Source organism: Anolis sagrei, chromosome 10 (assembly GCF_037176765.1).
Source record: "Anolis sagrei isolate rAnoSag1 chromosome 10, rAnoSag1.mat, whole genome shotgun sequence".
Classification (NCBI taxonomy): Eukaryota; Metazoa; Chordata; class Lepidosauria; order Squamata; family Dactyloidae; genus Anolis; species Anolis sagrei.
The window spans coordinates 31106903-31128746 of record NC_090030.1 but is presented as its reverse complement, the minus strand read 5'-3'; the positions used below and the strand labels follow the sequence as shown (position 1 = coordinate 31128746).

At 44.4% G+C, this 21844-nt stretch overlaps 1 protein-coding gene across 2 annotated transcripts in view; it reads right to left on the bottom strand.

Annotated features, from left to right (window-relative positions):
* Window positions 1-21844, bottom strand: part of LOC132763093 (vascular endothelial growth factor receptor kdr-like) — a 290667-nt gene that overhangs the window by 210847 nt on the left and 57976 nt on the right. For both annotated transcript variants that reach the window (XM_067471671.1, XM_067471670.1), the window contains exons 2-3: window positions 9353-9449; window positions 6661-6881 (exon numbers count right to left, since the gene is read on the bottom strand). In XM_067471671.1, coding sequence (XP_067327772.1) covers window positions 6661-6881; window positions 9353-9449 — 318 coding nt within the window. The remainder of the gene's footprint in view (window positions 1-6660; window positions 6882-9352; window positions 9450-21844) is intronic.

The window sequence follows — 21844 nt, the reverse complement described above, 5'->3', positions numbered from 1 at the left end:
CACTCAGAAGACTGGGCGACTTGGAAGGCGTTGAACAGACTGCGCTCTGGCACCACGAGATGCAGAGCCAATCTTAAGAAATGGGGCTACAAAGTTGAATCCACAACATGCGAGTGTGGAGAAGAGCAAACCACTGACCACCTGCTGCAATGCACCCTGAGCCCTGCCACATGCACCATGGAGGACCTTCTTGCGGCAACAGCAGAGGCACTCCAAGTGGCCAGATACTGGTCAAAGGACATTTAATCAACTACCAAATTTGCAAAATCTGTGTGTTTTTAATCTGTTTGTTTGTTTTGTTCTGTTAGAAATGTAATACAATGGTCTGGTTGCTGATGACATGATAAATAATAAATATTCTCTTATAATGTGCCTTCAAGTTGACTCTGCCTTCTGGAGAACCTCTCCTAGGGTATTCTTGGCAAGGTTTCTTCAGAGGAGATTTGTTTTTTTCTTTTAGGATGAGAGAGTGTGACTTGTCCAATGGTGTCCAATGACTGAGCAGCTGGACCTGTCTCTCCTTCTTTCTCTCCAATGCCAAGGCAGTGGCAGTTGGGATGGAAGTAGGGCCCTTTTAGGAACAGGAATGATGGAGCTATGTCCTCCTCTTCTACGCTCCCTCTGAGATTGGGTCAGTGGTGGTTGAGATGGAGGTAGGGCTGCCATCTGCTTCTGGAGCTAAGCATGATGGAGATGCTCCTGCCTCACCTTCTCCCCATCCAAAGCAAAGGCAGTGGCAGTTGGGATGGAAGAAGAGCCTTTCTTCTGCTTCTGGACCTAAGCACGATTAAGTTCTGCCTGCTGCTCCTTCTTCCCATCCAAAGCAAAGGCAGTGGCAGTTGGGATGGAAGGAGAACCTTTGCTTCTGGAACTAAGCATGATGAAGTTCTGCCTGACTCCTTTCTCCACATTCAAAGCAAAGGCAGTGGCAGTTGGGATGGAAGGAGATCCTTTGCTTCTGGAACTAAGCATGATGAAGTTCTGCCTGCCTCCTTTCTCCACATTCAAAGCAAAGACAGTGGCAGTTGGGATGGAAGGAGAACCTTTGCTTCTGGAACTAAGCATGATGAAGTTCTGCCTGCCTCCTTTCTCCACATTCAAAGCAAAGACAGTGGCAGTTGGGATGGAAGGAGAACCTTTGCTTCTGGAACTAAGCATGATGAAGTTCTGCCTGCCTCCTTTCTCCACATTCAAAGCAAAGGCAGTGGCAGTTGGGATGGAAGGAGATCCTTTGCTTCTGGAACTAAGCATGATGAAGTTCTGCCTGCCTCCTTTCTCCACATTCAAAGCAAAGACAGTGGCAGTTGGGATGGAAGGAGATCCTTTGCTTCTGGAACTAAGCATGATGAAGTTCTGCCTGCCTCCTTTCTCCACATTCAAAGCAAAGGCAGTGGCAGTTGGGATGGAAGGAGAACCTTTGCTTCTGGAACTAAGCATGATGAAGTTCTGCCTGCCTCTTTTCTCCACATTCAAAGCAAAGGCAGTGGCAGTTGGGATGGAAGGAGAGCCTTTCCTCTGCATCTGGATCGAAGCACAAAGTTCTGCATGCTTCTCCTTCTCTTCCTCTAAGACTAGGGCAGTGGCAGTTGTGATGAAAGGAGGTCCTTTCTTCTGCATCTGGGCATGTTAGAACTTTCTTCCCCTTTTTCTCTTCTAAGACTAGGGCAGTGGCAGTTTCTTCTGCATCCGGGCACTTTGGAACTGTGTCTTCTTCTTCCCATTCTTCTCTTCCTCTAAAACTAGGGCAGTGGCAGCTGGGATGGAAGGAAGACCTTTCTTCTGTATCCGGGTACGTTGGAACTGAAGCTTTCTCTTCTTCTCTTCCTCTCAGACTAGGGCAGTGGCAGTTGTGATGGAAGGAGAGCCTTTCTTCTGCATCTGGGCAAGATGGAACTGTGTCTTCCTCTTCTTCTCTCCCTCTAAGACCAGGGCAGTGGAAGTTGGGATGGAAGGAGTGCCTTTCTTCTGTATCTGGGTATGTTGGAACTGAGTCTTCCTCTTCTTCTCTTCCTCTCAGACTAAGGCAGTGGCAGTTATGATGGAAAGAGGACCTTTCTTCTGCATCTGGGCATGTTGGAACTGGGTCTTCCTCTTCTTCTCTTAATCTAAGATGAGGGCCGTGGCATTCTGATGGAAGGAGGGCTTTTCTTCTACATCTGGGCAAGATGGAACTGTCTTTCCCTTCTTCTCTTCCTCTAAGACTAGGGCAGTGGCAGCTGGGATGGAAGGAGGGCCTTTCTTCTGCATCTGTGCACTTTGGAACTGTTTCTTCCTCTTCTTCTCTTCCTCTAAAACTAGGGCAGTGGCAACTGGGATGGAAGGAGGACCTTTCTTCTGTATCTGGGTATGTTGGAACGGAGTCTTCCTCTTCTCCAAGACCAGGGCAGTGGCAATTGGGATGAAAGGAGGGCCTTTCCTCTGCATTTGGGCACGTTGGAACTGTCTTTCCCTTCTTCTCTTAGAAAAAGAGAAGAAGGGAAAGACAGTTCCAACATTCCCAAATGCAGAGGAAAGGCCCTCCTTTTCCTCTTAACTAGGGCAGTGGCAGTTGTGATGGAAGGAGGGCCTTTCTTCTGCATCCGGGCATGTTGGAACTGTGTCTTCTTCTTCTTCTCTTTCTCTAAGACTAGGGCAGTGGCAGTTGGGATGCAAGGAGGACCTTTCTTCTGTATCCGGGTACGTTGGAACTGAGGCTTCTTCTTCTTCTCTTCCTCTCAGACTAGGGCAGTGGCAGTTGTGATGGAAGGAGAGCCTTTGTTCTGCATCTGGGCAAGATGGAACTGTGTCTTCCTCTTCTTCTCTCCCTCTAAGACCAGGGCAGCAGAAGTTGGGATGGAAGGAGTGCCTTTCTTCTGTATCTGGGTATGTTGGAACTGAGTCTTCCTCTTCTTCTGTTCCTCTCAGACTAGGGCAGTGGTAGTTGTGATGGAAGGAGGTCTTTTCTTCTACATCTGGGCAAGATGGAACTGTCTTTCCCTTCTTCTCTTCCTCATCTGGGCATGTTGGAACTGATTCTTCTTCGTCTCTTCCTCTCAGACTAGGGCAGTGGCAGTTGTGATGGAAGGAGTGCCTTTCTTCTACATCTGGGCATATTGGAACTGTGTCTTCCACTTCTTCTCTTCCTCTAAGACTAAGGCAGTGGTAGCTGGGATGGAAGGAGGACCTTCTGCATCTGGGAACATTAGAACTGTGTCTACCTCTTCTTCTCTTCCTCTAAGACTAGGGCAGTGGCAGTTGGGATGGAAGGAGGGCTTTTCTTCTGCATCTGGATAAGTTAGAACTGTGTCTTCCCCTTCTTCTCTTTCTCAAAGACCAGAGCAATGGCAGTTGGGATAGAGAGTGGACCTAACATCTAGTTTCAGACCTAGGCATGATGGAAACCCAACTACCACCTCATTCTTCCCTATGATAGTGTAAACTTCATGCTCTTCAGCCCGTCTTGGATTACGACCATGACCGGAATGCAAGTTTTGCTCTCATGTTCTTGCTGCCTCTGTGCGCTAGACTTTGTGCATCATTGAAATGCAAGACTGATTTCACGAGGCATGTTTTGATTTCATCAGTGTTGAATTTCTGGCCCCACAGGGAAAAAATTCCATAGCATTGGGTTGCAATGTATTAAAAAAGAAAAATTCGTAGAGAGTCCCCGGGAGAGCAATATTGTCAAAGCTGCTGCGGGCAACCAGGGAGGTGGGTTTCAAACCCACCCCCCATTCCTTCTTGTAACTCAGATGCTCGGGTAAGTCAAGACAGCAAAATGGTGACAATGAGTAGAAAATGCTGTAATGGGAAAAGGAAACAGCTCAGGGCTGGGATTGGGCTGATAAGGACACCGGGGATTTCGCACTGAGGAAGGAAGAAGGCCATGATTGTAGAGGAGGAGAAAGAAAACAAGGCATTTAATGGATGCGCCTGCAGCCATTTATGGAGCATTAAAGTATGTGGAACTGGCAGGAACCGATAAATAGGAGGGCAATTTTTGTGATTGATTGGCAAGATTTGTTCAGAAGAGCTTTGCCTTTCCATTCTTTGATTTTGAATAGATGGAAAAGGATTAGCCTGTGGAACTCACTGCTACAAGCTGGGTAGATGCGGGGAATGCCATGGATGTAGCGTACCTGGATTTCAGGAAGGCCTTCGACAAGGTCCCCCATGACCTTCTGGCAAGGAAACTAGTCCAATGTGGACTAGGCAAAACTACGGTGAGGTGGATCTGTAATTGGTTAAGCGGACGAACCCAAAGGGTGATTCTCCCCAATGCTTCCTCTTCATCTTGGAAAGAAGTGACGAGTGGAGTGCCATCCACAGGGTTCCGTCCTGGGCCCGGTCCTGTTCAACATCTTTATTAATGACTTAGATGAAGGGCTAGAAGGCAGGATCATCAAGTTTGCAGATGACACCAAATGGGGAGGGAGAGCCAAGACTCCAGAGGACAGGAGCAGGATTCAAAGGGATCTTGACAGATTAGAGAGATGATGGGCCAAAACTAACAAAATGAAGTTCAACAGTGACAAATGCAAGATACTCCACTTTGGCAGAAAAAATGAAATGCAAAGAGACAGAATGGGGGACAATGCCTGGCTCGAGAGCAGTACGTGTGAAAAAGATCTTGGAGTCCTCGTGGACAACAAGTTAAACATGAGCCAACAATGTGATGTGGCGGCAAAAAAAGCCAATGGGATTTTGGCCTGCATCAATAGGAGCCTAGTGTCTAGATCTAGGGAAGTAATGCTCCCCATGCTCTATTCTGCTTTGGTTAGACCACACCTGGAATATTGTGTCCAATTCTGGGCACCACAATTCAAGAGAGATATTGACAAGCTGGAATGTGTCCAGAGGAGGGCGACTCAAATGATAAAAGGTCTGGAGAACAAGCCCTATGAGGAGCGGCTTAAGGAGCTGGGCATGTTTAGCCTGAAGAAGAGAAGGCTGAGAGGAGATATGATAGCCATGTATAAATATGTGAGAGGAAGCCACAGGGAGGAGGAGGGAGCAAGCTTGTTTTCTGCTTCCTTGGAGACTAGGCCGTGGAGCAATGGCTTCAAACTACAAGAGAGGAGATTCCATCTGAACATGAGGAAGAACTTCCTGACTGTGAGAGCCGTTCAGCAGTGGAACTCTCTGCCCCGGAATGTGGTGGAGGCTCCTTCTTTGGAAGCTTTTAAGCAGAGGCTGGATGGCCATCTGTCAGGGGTGATTTGAATGCAATATTCCTGCTTCTTGGCAGAATAGGGTTGGACTGGATGGCCCATGAGGTCTCTTCCAACTCTTTGATTCTATGATTTTATGATTCTCCTGATTCAGTTCAACAACAACAACAACAATAACAACATTCTATTTGCTTCTCGCATCTCCTCAAGGGTCAAAGCAGGGCACAACATAGGTAAAATACGTAGACTGAAACATAAAATGATTAAAATACATAGATTAAGAGATATAGACCTAAGATTAAAGCACTTTAAAGACATTAACAACCACTTTCTCTATTCTATCTATCTATCTATCTAGCATTATTTCTCTCTGTATGCCTTTATCTAAGACATTAGGTACCTTTTTCTCTCTTCCATCTATATCTATCTATCTATCTATCTATCTATCGTCGAAGGCTTTCATGGCTGGAATCACTAGGTTCTTGTGGGTTTTTTCGGGCTATAGGGCCATGTTCTAGAGGCATTTCTCCTGACGTTTCGCCTGCATCTATGGCAAGCATAGCAGTTGCAGGTCCTGGGATGTATAGTACCAGCAATCTAAGAGCACTAAGAGAACTCCACCAATGATGGACCTGGAACTAACTTGGGACACAGAAGCGCCATGACCAACAAAACATACTGGAGGTCTTTGGAGGGATTTATAGGAGTTGTAGTTCACCTACATCCAGGGTGCATTATGAACCTAAACAATGATGGATCTGGACCAAACTTGACATGCATACCTGATATGCCCAAATGTGAAAAGTGATGGGTTTTGAGAGGAATTGGCATGGACATTTAGGAGTTGTAGGTACTGGGATTTATAGTTAACCTGTAATCAATGAGTACTCTGAACTCCACCAAAGATGGAATTGGATGAAACTTTGCACACAGAGCCCCCATGTCCAGCAAAAAATACTGGAGGTCTTGGGGAAAATTCACCTTGATTTGTGGGAGTTATAGTTCACCTACATCTAGAGAGCACTGTGAACCCTAACACTGATGGATCTGGACCAAACTTGGCACACAGACCTGATATGCTGAAATTTGATTACTGGAGGGGATTGGGGATTGGGGGTGGGGGCTGACCTTCCTTCTGGGAGTTGTAGTTCACCCACAAACAGAGAAAGTGTGACCTCCACCGATGATGGACCTGGATCAAACTTGGCACACAGAACCCCCATGACTAACTCAACATATTGGAGGGGTTTGAGGGGACTGACTCACCATAGTGGGAGTTGTAGTTTACCCTACAGCCAGGGAGCACAATGAACCTCACCCATGATGCATCCAGAGCAAACTTGCCCAACATAACAAACTTCAAGTACTATTGGAGCTTTTTGGGGTTAACCTACCATGATGGGAGCTCTAGTTCACCCACGAGATTATGCATTTTTCACAATTACAAAACTGACTTTTTCAAATAACCCAAGCTTGTCTATTTATAAAACTCAGCAAGTGAAAGGTTTACCTTTGACAAAGACGTATAACTTGGCCTTGAGTTCCTCATTGGAAGAGAGGTGGCTGTAAAAGCAGGTGAAGTAGCCGGTGTCATTGGCCACGGCGCGGTTGACCACAAGCTTGTTGCAGACCAGGGATGGTCTGTCGGGACACTTCTGCACTCTGGTGTGCCACCGCTTGCCGCCCACAAACTGGTCATTTTTCCAGCCCCAGGTCAAACCTTTTGCGCCCCTGACGAAAGAAGACATGGCAACATCAGGAAAGACTCCATCATCATAAACTACTTTCTCCATCAGGAAAGTCCATCATCATAAACTACAAGAGAGGAGATTCCATCTGAACATGAGGAAGAACTTCCTGACTATGAGAGCCGTTCAGCAGTGGAACTCTCTGCCCCGGAGTGTGGTGGAGGCCCCTTCTTTGGAAGCTTTGAAACAGAGGCTGGATGGCCATCTGTCAGGGGTGATTTGAATGCAATATTCCTGCTTCTTGGCAGAATGGGGCTGGACTGGATGGCCCAGGAGGTCTCTTTCAACTCTAGGATTCTATGATTCTATGATTATAGCATGATTATTAGCATAGGGTTACAGCCTGTGTTGGATGAGGTTACACTCTCCCTGAAGACGCAGGTTTGCAACTTGGGTGTGATCCTGGACTCATTGCTGAGCCTGAAACCCCGGGTTTCGGCAGTGACCAGAGGAGCATTTGCACAGTTCAAACTTGTGCGCCAGCTGCGCCCATACCTTGGGAAGTCTGACTTGGCCACGGTAGTCCATGCTCTAGTTACATCCTGTATAGACTACTGCAACACTCTCTACGTGGGGCTGCCTTTGAAGACTGTTCAGAAGCTTCAATTGGCCCAACGGACAGCTGCTAGGTTGTTAACAGGAGTGGCACTCAGGGAGCGCACAACTCCTCTGTTGCGCCAGCTCCACTGGCTGCCAGTTTGCTACCGGGCACAATTCAAAGTGCTAGCTTTAGCCTTTAAAGCCCTAAACGGTTCTGGCCCAGTTTACCTGTCTGAACGCATCTCTTCTGATGAACCAACCATCTAGGCCAGTGGTTCTCAACCTTCCTAGTGCCGCGACCCCTTAGTAAAGGTCCTCTCGTGGTGACCCCCAACCATAACGTTATTTTCGTTGCTATTTCTTTAATTTTGCTACTGTTATGAATCGTAATATAAATATCTGATATGCAGGATGTATTTTCATTCACTGGACCAAATTTGGCACAAATACCCGATATGCTCAAATTTGAATACTGGTGGTGTTGGAGGGGATTGATTTTGTCATTTGGGAATTTTGGATTTGCTGGGATTTATAGTTCACCTAAAATCAAAGAGCATTCTGAACTCCACCAATGATGGAATTGAATCAAACTTAACACACATGGCCAAGAGAAATACTGGGAGAGTCTGATGGACACTGACCTTGAGTTTTTGGAGTTGTAGTTCACCTACATCCAGAGAACACTGTGGACTCAAACAGTGATGGATCTCGATCAAACTTGGCACAGATAATCAATATGCCCAAATGTGAACACTGGTAGAGTTTGGAGAAAACAGACCTTGCTATTTGGGAGTTGTAGTTGTTGGGATTCATAGTTCACCCACAATGAAATAGCATTCTGAACCCCACCAATGATAGAATTGGACCAAACTTCCCACACAGAACACCCATGACAAAGAGAAAAAACTATGTTTTCTGATGGTCTTTGGTGACCCCTCTGACACCCCCTCGCGACCCCCACAGGGGTCCCGACCCCCAGGTTGAGAAACACTGATCTAGGTGTTTAAGATTGTCTGGAGAGGCCCTGCTCTCGGTCCCGCCTTCTTTGTAGATCCGATTGACGGGAACGAGAGACAGGGCCTTCTCAGTGGTGGCCCCCAGGCTAAGGAACGCCCCCCCCCCCAGGGACATTAGATCAGCCCTTTCCCTCCTGACATTTCAAAAGAGAGTTAAGACCTGGCTGTTCGAGCAGGAATTTGCAGACAGTATAACTGATTGAGACTCATGGAACGACAGGACGATGCGATGGAAAATGATTTTAATATTTTATGATTTTAATTGTTTATTGTTATTGTTTTTATACGGTTTATACTATCTGTAACTGTTTTTGACTGTATTTGACGGGATTGTGGCGCAGCTGGCTGAGTGTCAGCTGCATTAAGATCACTCTGACCAAAAGGTCATGAGTTCGAAGCCAGCCTGGGTTGGAGTGGGTTTCCAACCAATTGTGTAGCCTGTTGTCGACCTTTGCAACCTGAAAGACAGTTGCATCTGTCAAGTAGGAAAATTAGGTACCACCTTAAAGTGTGGGGAGGTTAAATTCACTAATTTATGAGGCCATAAAGAAGACTCCAGCAGAGCATTCCAGCGGGGAAGCATGCGGGGAATGTGGAAGTGCTTCATCAGCGTCGCAGATGGACGATGAAAGCGACAGCTCCCCTGGCGGCCAGAAAAAGTTAAATCGCCTCTGTGTATGTCTGTATATGTTTGTATGTCAAAAATTGGCATTGAATGTTTGCCATATATGTGTACACTGAGCGGGGCAGTATACAAGCATAGTAAATAAATAAATAAATAAATAAATGATCAATAAGATTGGAGCTGAGGTTCAACAATACATTCTGGGTTGGAGTCCTGAGATGGATACTGACTCCCAATTCAAGCTGTTTCCAGCATTCCTGAGATACCGCTTACCTGCAAGTTATGGCAAACGCATCTCTGGTGTCGACTGTAATTGTGTCTCCCGCAAAATCCACTTCTGGTTTCATTGGTCCATTTCCCATGGAAAGTCCTGATGGGAAAAAATGGATACATTAAATACAATGGAAACAATAAGAAATCTATATAAACAACAATGTAATGTTTGTTTGCGGGATTAACATAACTCAAAACCCACTGGACGAATTGACACCAAATTTAGACACAAGACACCTACTAAGCCAATGAGTGACCATCACTCAAAAAATGATTTTGTCATTTGGGAGTTGTAGTTGCTGGGATTTATTTATAGTTAACTTACAATCAAAGAGCATTCTGAACTCCACCAATGATGAATTGAACCAAATGTGGCCCACAAAACTCCTATGACCAAGAGAAACAATAGAAGGGTTTGGTGGGCATTGACCTTGAGTTTGGGAGTTGTAGTTCACCTTCATCCAGAGAGCACTGTGGACTCAAACAATGATGGATTTGGACCAGACTTAGCACGAATATTCCATATGCCATTTCACCCCACTTGGAATTGTCATTTGGGTATTGTAGTTACTGGGATTTATAGTTCACCTACAAACAAAGAGCATTCTGAACCCCACCAATGACAGAATTGGGGCAAACTTCCCACAGGGAACCCCCATGACCAACAGAAAACACGTAAGGCCATCCAGTCCAACTCCCTTCACCAGGGCAACAAAATGTAATCAAAGCCCTCCTGACAGAGAGCCATCTAGCCATAGATATAGATATGATTCACACGCAGAGAGAGATATAGTACCCTAGATTAGAAAGGGACTCCTAAAAAAGGATATGTTGCCTATTCCAGAGTAGGCAAAGCACACAATCTCCACATCAACACTGACAAAGAAACAGAAAGAAATACTGCTTACCCACAAGCAGAAAAAAATTATATAGAGAGAAACCAACACTTTCTCATTACTTTATTTTCCAGATCACCAGACTGGGCCACAGCAATGTGTGGCAGGGGATGGCTAGTCTATATAAATAAAAATGTAATGTTCGTTTGTGGGATTAACATAACTCAAAACCCACTGGGTGAATTGACACCACATTTGGATAGAATATGGCTAACAACGCAAAGAGTGACAATCATGCAAAAAAAATTGATTTTGTCATTTGGGAGTTGTAGTTGCTGGGATTTATAGTTAACCTACAATCAAAGAGCATTCTGAACTCCTCCAATGATGGATTGAACCAAATGTGGCCCACAAAACTCCTATGACCAAGAGAAACAATAGAAGGGTTTGGTGGGCATTGACCTTGAGTTTGGGAGTTGTAGTTCACCTTCATCCAGAGAGCACCGTGGACTCAAACAATGATGGATCTGGACCAGACTTAGCACAAATACTCCATATGCCATTTGAGCCCACTTGGAATTGTCATTTACTGGGATTTATAGTTCACCTACAAACAAAGAGCTTTCTAAACCCCACAAACAACAGAATTGGGGCAAACTTCCCACACAGAATCCCCATGACCAACAGAAAACACGTAAGGCCATCCAGGCTATTCTCTGGTCGGAGCGTCTAATGGAGTCCCTAAAGCATTCTGTTTCCACTGACTTCTAAAATGAAGTCTGAGATCCGAATAGTCCCCAATCTGGTCATATGGTCTATAGTCCCTCCCACAACATAGAGTTACAGTAAAATGCATACCAATACACTCATATACAATAGGCCTGGGTAACAACGCAAAAATTTGTTTCTAAAATCGATTTGTAATTGGGGGTTTTTTTTGTTTCGATATTTAAAATAATTACAAAACTTTCCCAAAAAAAGTTTCGGTATTTACGAAATTTAGTAAATATTTACAAAACATTTTGTAAAGATGGCGCCCTTTTTTTTCAATATTTTTTAAATATTTTTTAAATTTAATTATTAATTTAGTAGAATAGGGATTAATTATTATTAATTATTATTAAGGAGGGAAGGCAGGCACTCACTCTGGTGGGCCCTCTCGCTCGCCGCTCGCTCGCCCCTCTCGCTCGCCGCTCGCTATTATTATTAATAGGCAATGCTAAGCAAGCTGGCCAATTGCAACATTCAGGCAGGAAGCAGCCAGACCATGAAGCTGCAAGGCCATTCGATGCTCATCAAGCTGGCCAGCTGCAACATTCACGCTTGCCTCCAGCAGACAAGAGTTCTTTCTCCCACCCTGAACATTATTCCACAGATATATCAACCCCACTTGCCTAGTTTCCAACAGACCTCACAACCTCTGAGGATGCCTGCCATAGATGTGGGTGAAATGTCAGGAGACAGTGCTTCCGCCCCTCTCGCTCGCCGCTCGCTCACCCCTCTCGCTCGCCGCTCACTCGCCCCTCTCGCTCGCCCCTCTCAGCAAGCATTGGCAGGCGGCCATCTTACGTATTTCCGAAATGGACAGAAATACAAAAATTTTTGGCGCCTGCCGTTTCGATATTTAAAAACACTTCCAGGTTAAAAAAATGTTTTGTAATCGTTTCGTAATTCAAAAATTAACGAATTTTTTAACGAATTACGAATTAACGAAACGAATTGACCAACCCTAATATACAATACAGTAAGCAATCTGAATTATATACATGACAAACAACTAGTATAGAAGGCTTACAGAAGGTTGCTATTTCCAACACAAACTCCCTCTCATCTACTCCTTATGTATCCTTGAGGACTTTTAAAGAACAGAAGGGGAAATGATTTCTAGAGTGACCTCCAGAAAACAAAGAGTGGCCCTCGAGAGCCAAGTGGCACAAGATGTCAGGAGGCATAGGTGTTGTACTCCGGGACAGGAAAAGCCCTCTGACTTTAAACACCACACCCTGGGATGGAAAACAATCCTTTATTTGAAGATAATTAAAAATCAGCAAAGTAAAAAGCACTTTGAAGAAATAGGTATATCAAATTAGGTAAGAAGATAAGCAGGAACAAAATAGTCCAGGGTAAAGCTCACAACGTCCATGAAAACAAAGTCCACACTTCTCTAATATAATCCAGAAAACCAGGAAACATTAATCCAAGGCATGAGTATGCATTCATAAAATCCAAGAATCAAAACCATGATACAAGAAATACTTAAGCATGAATCTTCCAAGTTAGGCTTCCATGAAACAAGGATGAGAACTTAACTTGATTCCAAACAATGCTTCATCTGACTACATATCCTGTCCTTGGAACTTTTATCTCCTCGTTAGCTAAGTCTCTAGTATTCGAAAATTGGTTTCGTTTTAACTGAGAATTTCTTATCTTTTTTTCTCGGAACCTGCAGACCGCCGAAGCCACTGTTTGGCTCTCCTGTTTTGACTAATCTCCTCTCGTCTATCTATTTGCTCATTATCTATTTGCTCATTAATTTCTGCAGCTGGGCCAGGTGCCGACCTGTTTTTATGTTCCATAACATGGGAACTCTCTGGTAACAATTCAGAAAGCACACCATCATCCCCACATCCCTCAGGGACATTCTCATGGGAAATTACACTTTGAACAGGGATCTCCTGGTCATTCTCTGCATCAAGATCACGGACCAAACCATTGCCATTTTGAAACTCATCTTGAAACTCATTGACATCACTCCCCACATCCAAAGCACCCTGATCCTGGAACACAATCACTGGATGAGCTCCAACAATAGGTGTCGCACCTCAGAATAGGTTCACCTTGCTGAAGACACCAAACTGCACACAGCCAGAAGTCTTTATAGTTAGAATCATAGAATCAAAGAGTTGGAAGAGACCTCATGGGCCATCCAGTCCAACCCCATTCTGCCAAGAAGCAGGAATATTGCATTCAAAGCACCCCTGACAGATGGCCATCCAGCCTCTGTTTAAAAGCTTCCAAAGAAGGAGCCTCCACCACATTCCGGGGCAGAGAGTTCCACTGCTGAACGGCTCTCACAGTCAGGAAGTTCTTCCTCATGTTCAGATGGAATCTCCTCTCTTGTAGTTTGAAGCCATTGTTCCACGTCCTAGTCTCCAGGGAAGCAGAAAACAAGGTTGCTCCCTCCTCCCTGTGGCTTCCTCTCACATATTGATATATGGCTATCATATCTCCTCTCAGCCTTCTCTTCTTCAGGCTAAACATGCCCAGCTCCTTAAGCCGCTCCTCATAGGGCTTGTTCTCCAGACCCTTTATCATTTTAGTCGCTCTCCTCTGGACACATTCCAGCTTGTCAATATCTCTCTTGAATTGTGGTGCCCAGAATTGGACACAATATTCCAGGTGTGATCTAACCAAAGCGGAATAGAGCATGGGAAGCATGACTTCCCTAGATCTAGACACTAGGCTCCTATTGATGCAGGACAAAATCCCATTGGCTTTTTTTGCTGCCACATCACATTCCTGGCTCATGTTTAACTTGTTGTCCATGAGGACTCCAAGATCTTTTTCACACGTACTGCTCTCGAGCCAGGCCTCCCCCATTTTGTATCTTTGCATTTCGTTTTTCCTGCCAAAGTGGAGTATCTTGCATTTGTCACTGTTGAACTTCATTTTGTTAGTTTTGGCCCATCTCTCTAAGTTTATTAAAAGTAAAAGATAAAAATTTCTTAAAAGCAAAAGTAATGCTCTAAAAGATCAATACAAAAGTAACACTTCGAAGCATGATCCAAAAAGGCACCAGCAAAGCAAAATCCCATGAGAACATGACTAAGTCCTGAGACCATGAACACAAGAACTGCAAGATAATCCAGACAAGCAAAATGCAAGCTTCTTGGTTAAACGAAAAGTTGCTCTGACAAAAGTTTGGTCCCAAACTTTAATACCCTTTGCAAAACATGAAGCCGTTTCTTTGGCCTCTGACCTCCTTATTGTTAGCTATTCTCACACTCCTTTGAACTCTGAATTCCAAACGGTCAGCACGATCTAAAGTTCCCATTTTGTCAAGGTCAGTCTGTTCGTTAGTGTTATCCAGTTTGCCTTCCTGCTCATTATCAGGCTGAGAACTGTCCTCCTTTTCTGAGTCCATTTGCACCTGCACTTGGCTAGTTTCAGTATCAACAAGCTCATTTCTTGCTGTGGGAAACTGAACTTCCACACCCTGTTCCTCATTGACTGTTGGGGTTCAGCCTGATCCTGATCTGTGTGAACAGGATTCTCCGATAGTTTTTCAAACTGAGCAAGCTTTCCCTGACTCTGACAGTGTGGAATCTGTTGTTGATGCAGAGCTCAGTGGGAATGAAAACGAAACCCAACAGTTAGAAGAGAATGTTTTGGAAGTTAGCCATGATATCTCCCCACCTGGGCTAGATAATGAGCTCCGGAGAGAACAGATAGTGAGAGATAGATTTGTCTCCCAGTCTGTATGAAGGTCACAGCGGCTTCAGCAAAAAGAGACCCAAACAGAAAAGTCAAGGGGCGTTTCTTAGAATAGCTTCTTTGGTTTAAGAGCATCCCTGCTGGGTGCTTCTTTAGGTCAAGCAACGTTCGGGACTGTGGCTGGTCTTGGCAGAATTCCTGTGTTCCATGGCCAGTAATCCCAGAGGCTTGTAGTTTCCAAGTTCATGGTTAGTAAAAGGCTAACAGACTCCTGGTTGTTGTTTTGTGGCTTTTGAAGTTTTGCTCAAGTTCAGAGTTCCTATTGACTACTGTGTTTTTCTGTGGCTTTTTACTCTGCATTTACCTTTCTTTTGTAACCAATTTTTCATCAATAAACAAGGATTGCTTTTCCTACAGTCCAGAGTGGTGGATTTAATCTTATGGTCTCGTTTCTTGAACTGGGATGCAACATTGACTATAACAGGGACATTTTGAACCAGATTGTGATCTTGAATCCCATCATCCTCATCAGAAGCACTCTGTGGTTCCACTGAGTCACAACAATAGGTTCCCCACAATGATATAGGAACATTTCTCTTTGGCTCCACTCTTTAAGCAACGTCAATTGAATGCCCATCTAGGCTGCAAAATCTGAATGAGAAAGGGCTGCGTTCTTTGATAACCAGCCTCCTGGAAAGCATTTTTTTAAAAAAGCATTTTCCTTTCTTAACATTCCTGGGCCATACTGAAAATGCCGCAGGCTCATGTCGTGAAAGGAGAACAAATTGGGCGCAAGAGAGTGAGAACAAGGCGAGCGATGTGGAGGCGATTGCAATCCAACATAATTTCGAAGGCAGGTAGGAGGCCAACATTGAATCCTGGATTATTGTTATTTTTCACCCTTTGCCTTGATAATTTCCAATTATGCAGCGCTCCACAGGACTGAACCAGATTGAAAGGAACACAAGGCTGAAAGGAACACGCGTCGCTTTGTCACTGCTTTGTCCGTGGAAGGCAGAGCGAGCACCTAATTCTACGGAGAGGCACAAAATGTCACTGTGACATCTGAGTCAAGGATCCTTTGAATGCAAGGGGGAAAATAGTCAAAGCATGACACAGAAGGAAAGGCAAAGATGAAATGTACTGTGATAGAAGCACAAAGATGCCAAAGGGACGGGGCTCATGTCCTCCCAGACACGCTGCCCTCCGAGAAAGCAATTGAATGTCTTGCCCAAGCAGCACGTCGTCGGAGGTTGAGCAAATGTCAGGCTTGCAGGTAAACTGAGATTTTAATCACCCAGCTTCCCTTGAAATCCCTTTTGCTGCTGTGCAAAATTGCCTTCTCATTCACCTGGGAATTTTCACCCCAAAGGGACATTCGGATCCTTTTTATCTGGAAACCTTCAACTTTCAGCCGTATCCAGACAGACACTTTTTGAGCCTCTTTGAGAAATAGGAGTGACACAAGATCCTTATTCCATATGTGACTTGTTGAACATCAAGAAAATACATAGGATTTTCATAGCTCTAAGGGGAAGACAGAGACATTCTTGGAGAATGCAAGGAATCAGTTAATGTGCAAAATAAGATGCATGAATCTGACTGGTTGGGCAATATCGAGCTGATGGCTGAGCCTGGGACTTTTGGATACTATTACATTTTTGTTCAGGCTTGAGCTATGCAGATATTCAGAGAGACAATCTGAAGAAAGAAGCAGAGAAAGAGGATGTAATGGGAGCCAAGTCTGACTTCCCAAGGTACGGGCGTAGCTGGCACCCAAGTTTTAATTATGCAAAAGCCCCTATAGCCACTGCTGCAACCTGAGGTTCCAGGCTCAGCTATGAGTCCAGGAGGACTCCCAAGCTGCGAACCTGCACCTTCAAGGGGAGTGTAACCTCATTCAGCACAGGCTGTAACCCTGTTTGGCCTTGCAACCTCTGTCTTGTCAGGATTCAACTTCAGTTTGTTCATCCTTATCCAGACTGTCACAGTGACTAGGCACTGGTTCACAACCTGGACAACCTCCTTAGCATCTGGTGGAAAGGAATAAGAGTTGGACATCATCTGCATACAGATGGCTTTGAACTCCAAAACCCCATATAATTGATATTGAGCAAGACCGGTCAGACACATCAAAGAGAGTCCTTTCAGCCCTGGTGAGAAAAGAATCACCCAATAGAGTTTTCCATGATTTTCCAATAAAAGTCTCACCAAGTTGAAGAAACTGCCACTGAATTGCCTTTATTTCATCCCAGCTGGTACGGATGTCAAGCTGCAATCCCTTGCCAAAAACTGACATGTTTTGCAAGGCAGAATGATACGTTTTTATAGAGAAAACAGTACTGTAAGGTTCAAACCTCCCGCTCCCGCCTCCTCTTGCTGGCTTCACACTGATTGGTGGGTGTAATCAGCTGGAGGGGAGGTGCGACTGGCTTTGCTGCACCTCGGCCAATCAGGGAGCCAACGCTGCTTTTGCCTTTGGGCCAATGCGGGATGAGGAGGCAGTCCAGGTGGGAAATAAAGAACCAGGATGAAAGAAATGAGTGGATTGAAAAAGCTTAATGGTTGTCCAATTGCTGGCGATAACTCCAAGAGTCCTCAAGCTAGCCTTTTGTATTGTTCCAAGTGTATGAAATAAACATCTTGGTCTGGCATGGATGCCAGACCCCGGTAATCCTTAGTCCTGGATCAATTAATGATATCTTGTCTCTGGTTTCGGCCAAGGGGATGAAGACAATGGGTGAAGCAATTGGGGCACCCAAATACTCCCGAAGGCAGGATGTCCCCTTTGTGAAGAACGATTATATCACCATGGGACACATCCTTCAGGTGGCCATGCTCCGAAGCCTGAAGGTGTGTGCCTATTGTATTGTCCATGTTGATCCTTTCAGTCAGGGGATTATCTATCCCAGGAAATGAGAAGTTTTTCCTGAGATCTTTGGTGTGCTGGGGTCACGAAGAGGTGGCATTTCATATTTTATACAGACACATATATGGGGTTCATAAGGCATACATTCATAAACAGGGGGAAAGTAATCATATCAATCCTCCCCATCCACACCAAGAGTCCATCTCAAGTATAGCGAGCATAATGTTTTTCTTGGCTAACCTTTAGCCTGCATATGTAAATGTTTCTCAGCTCAAAAGGGAGTCCCTTTTGTTTGTGAGTTGTTGACTGAGATGGGAAACCAATTGGAGAGCCATTCACTCTCCAGCCCAGTTGTGTCTCAGATGGAAAAAGTCAAATGACTTTTGTGGTATGGTTTTCAGTAATAAATTTGTTACCTTCTGCTATATATGAAATTTAGGGAATAAAACCTTGATTAAATGTACACACTATCTGACATGGGAAGGGTCCCTGTTGTTGTTGTGTCTTTGCAAATTGACCAAGACTTGACCCCTATTATCCAGTCTGATGTCCTTGTCCTTAGCAAAACTATAAGTTACTATCTCTTATGGGGAGGGGGTCATGTTCAACTTCGTAATCTCACCCAACAGCTTCATGTAGATGTTAAACAACATGGGGGACAATACTGAGCCCTGCAGGACACCAAAGGACAATGGCTGTGGGGCTGAGCAGGTGTCTCCTAGCAACACCTTCTGGGTACGATCCAAAAGGAAGGACTGGAGCCAGTGTAGAACAGTATGCCGAAAGCCCATCTTTGCAAGGTGACCCAGAAGGATACCGTGGTCTACGGTATCAAAGGCTGCTGAGTAGGGCTGGGCAACCACGGAAAAATTTGTTTCTAAACTCGATTCGTTTTTTGGGGTTTTTTGCATTTTGATTTTTAAAAGAATTCCGAAATTTTTCTTTAAAAAAGTTCGATATTTACAAAATTTCGGAAATTACGAAACAATACGAAACGAATACGAAACAATTACGAATCGATTCATTAATGGCGGACGCAACCGCGCAATACGCTAAAAAAACCTCCAAATGGGACAGGGGGAACTTCTGAAGCTTCCCTCTCCCTCTGTTGTTGACTGTTGGTGTGATATTTATAATTTTTTTCACTGATTAAACAAACAACAACTATAAAACTTGCCCCAGACATGCGGAAATAATAACGAAACGATTTCGAAACGATTTCGAAACAATTTCAAAACGATTTCGAAACAATTTCAAAACGAATACGAAACGAATACAAAACAATTCCGAAACGAATTGAAAAATTCGTTTCGTTTTTTAGATGCTCCTGAATGGTTTGTTATCGCTTCGTTATAAAAAAAACCCGAATTTTTAACGAATTACGAAATTAACGAACAAAACCGCCCAGCCCTACTGCTGAGAGGTCCACGGGTTAAGAAACACTGGTGTAGATGGACATCAAGCAACACTTTTTTCAGCCCTGCCACAAGTGCATTTTGAATGCTTCATTTGCAAAAGAACAAATCTGCCACCCATTTTCCTCCGTGCTTTAGACCAATGTGTTTTCCCTTTGCAGACATTATAATCCCAAATTTGATCCAAGTACAAAAAGGGGAGAAGAGGATGGAGCTGGATAGGACTACATTGACATCACAACTAAACACAGACATCTCTTCTGAGAGTATGTCAGCACCAACCTGCCAAGCTCATCGTCCAAAGAGAAGGTTTGCCAACACATATGTTCCTGAGACCACAAGTTTCAACACAGAGCTGGTGCCAAGCACAACAGGCAAGGAGTGAGATGTTCCTTGTCTTCCCTCCCCAAATGGCTCTGTCTGCAAAGAATGGGGCTGAGATATGTCTGCTGAAAAAACTAAAGATTCATTGAGTGGTTTCTTATTGATGTTTTTTTCTATTTTTCTTCTAACTGCAACAAATGTGGAGGGTTACTCTTAAAAGTAACTTCAAAACTCTGGTTCTTTCATTGGTAGTTTTCCATTTCTCTCCGGATCCAATGTCCAACATCTCCTCTGTCGTAATGTCTTTCCTTGGTTTTATCAGGACTGGTTTATCATTCCAATGTTCTCACGATCTGCCTGGTTTTGGGTTGTGATATTTGAATCTATGAAGAAACACAGACCAGGAGAAAAGGCCCAAACCTGCCTGACCTTTGGGATTCTTCTGAAGCTCGCATTCTTCAGACAGAGAAATCTTGTCCAAGGTTTATCGGCTTGACGCTCTGAGACGGGTGCCGGCAATTGTCAAATCCAAACCATATGCCGGAATCTTTGGCCTTGGCCGGCGTCCTCCTCCCTTCTTCATCTCCTGTTATAATCTAATAAAGGTTTCGCTGCGAGAGATCATTGGGGATTTTGTGCATCTTTGTTCTGGACAATGTTGTTGATAGGGAGGAATCAATTCCCAGGTTAGTTTTTCTCTCCAAACTGGACTACAACTCCCCATTTTTCTCAGCAGCTCACTATCAGGGTTGATGGGAATTGGGTTGCTGTAAGTTTTTTGGGCTGTGTGGTCATGTTCCAGAAGCATTCTCTCCTGACGTTTCACCTGCATCTATGGCAGGCATCCTCAGAGGTTGCCTGGGTTTATATATCTGTGGAATGTTCAGAGTGGGAGAAAGAACTCATACACACACACACACACACTAGCCGTCCCCTGCCACGTGCTGCTGTGGCCCAGTCTGTATATATGTGTTTTGTGTGTGTGTGTATATGTGTTGATATGTGTGTATATATTTGTGTGTCTGTGTATATATGTGTTACACCTGTATAAGTGTGCATATATTTGTGTGTAGAAGAGTATATGTGTATATATTTGTGTGTTTATATGTGTATATGTATATTGTGCATTTGTGTGTGCTTTTTTTTTGTCGTGTTGCTTCTGGTGTGAGAGAATTGGCCGTTTGCAAGGACGTTGCCCAAGGGACGCCGGATGATTTGATGTTTTTATCATCCTTGTGGGAGGCTTCTCTCATGTCCCCGTATGAGGAGCTGGAGCTGATAGAGGGAGCTCATCCGCCTCTCCCCGGATTTGAACCTGCAACCTGTTGGTCTTCAGTCCTGCCGGCACAGGGGTTTAACCCACTGCGCCACTGGAGGCTCCTATGTGTGTGCTTGTCTATATGCATATTTGTGTTTATGTGTGTGTGTATGTATGTGTGCATGTGTATATTTGTGTGTGCTTGGGTGTGTGTGTGTGTGTGTGTGTGTGTGTGTATACACACACACACACAAGTATGTGTATGTATGTGTGTGTGCAGGTACAGCTGTACCAGAAGCTCCAATTTTGTTTGCTTTGCATTGAATGTTTGTTGTAGTCCTAAGTTTCAGGGACTCTGCAGACAGGTGGCTTCTTTTGGCTGCAATCATAGGGCAAGCCACCTGTCAATTATAGTTAGGTTCCCTGGTCCCACCCCCTTTGGGTTTTTGGAGGGAATAGGAGCCTTTTTGAGTTCAGTCCACACAGAGAAGCATTCCATGCAGGACATAATACCAAGAGTTCCTGTAGAAAGATTCATCTTCTACAGCTTGGCCGGGGAGATATACAGCCTACAGCCTGACCAGGGTTGTACAGCCTTACAGCTCCTTTGCTGAAGGACTTCATCACGGAAACCTGAGTTCTTTTCCCCTGGAAGTCTACAAAGCTCTGCTTGGTAAGGGTCTCTCGCGGAAACCAGAAGCAGTTGGTACCGGCTGTAGGGGCTCCCCGCTAACAGAGGCAAAGACAGACTGCCCAGATTAGAAGTTAAGGATTTCCCCATTAGTTACAGTTAAGAAGATAGTGCCTGTTCCCTGTGGACAAGATTGAAAGAGCCAATAGACTGTTAAGAAAGCCTTGAAGTACCTGTTTGTTTTCATTAATAAAGAACTTTGTTGAACCTTTAAGCAATCTAAAGACTCTGTTGTAAGGAAATCCCAGGGCCTTTAGTCTGAGGCAGCCCCGGCGTCCCGTTGGGCACACAGAATTTATGTCCTGTCTACAGTCTTATGCACAGGCCCAGCGTGCGACAGCACAGTGTGTATGTGTATATGTATATGACTGTATATTATATCTATGTGTGTGCGTGGTGTATTTTTGGGGTTTTTTTTTGTATTTTTGTATTTTTAGGGGTGATGAACACTTGTTGGACTGTTAGATATATTGTGTCAAAATGTTGTGTCAATTCGTCCAGTGGTTTCAGAGTTATGTTAATCCCACAAATGAACATTACATTTTTATTTATATAGATATATATTTATGTGTTTTGTGTGTGTGTATATATTTGTGTGTCTGTGTATATATGTGTTACACTTGTATAAGTGTGCATATATGTGTGTGTAGATGTGTATATATTTC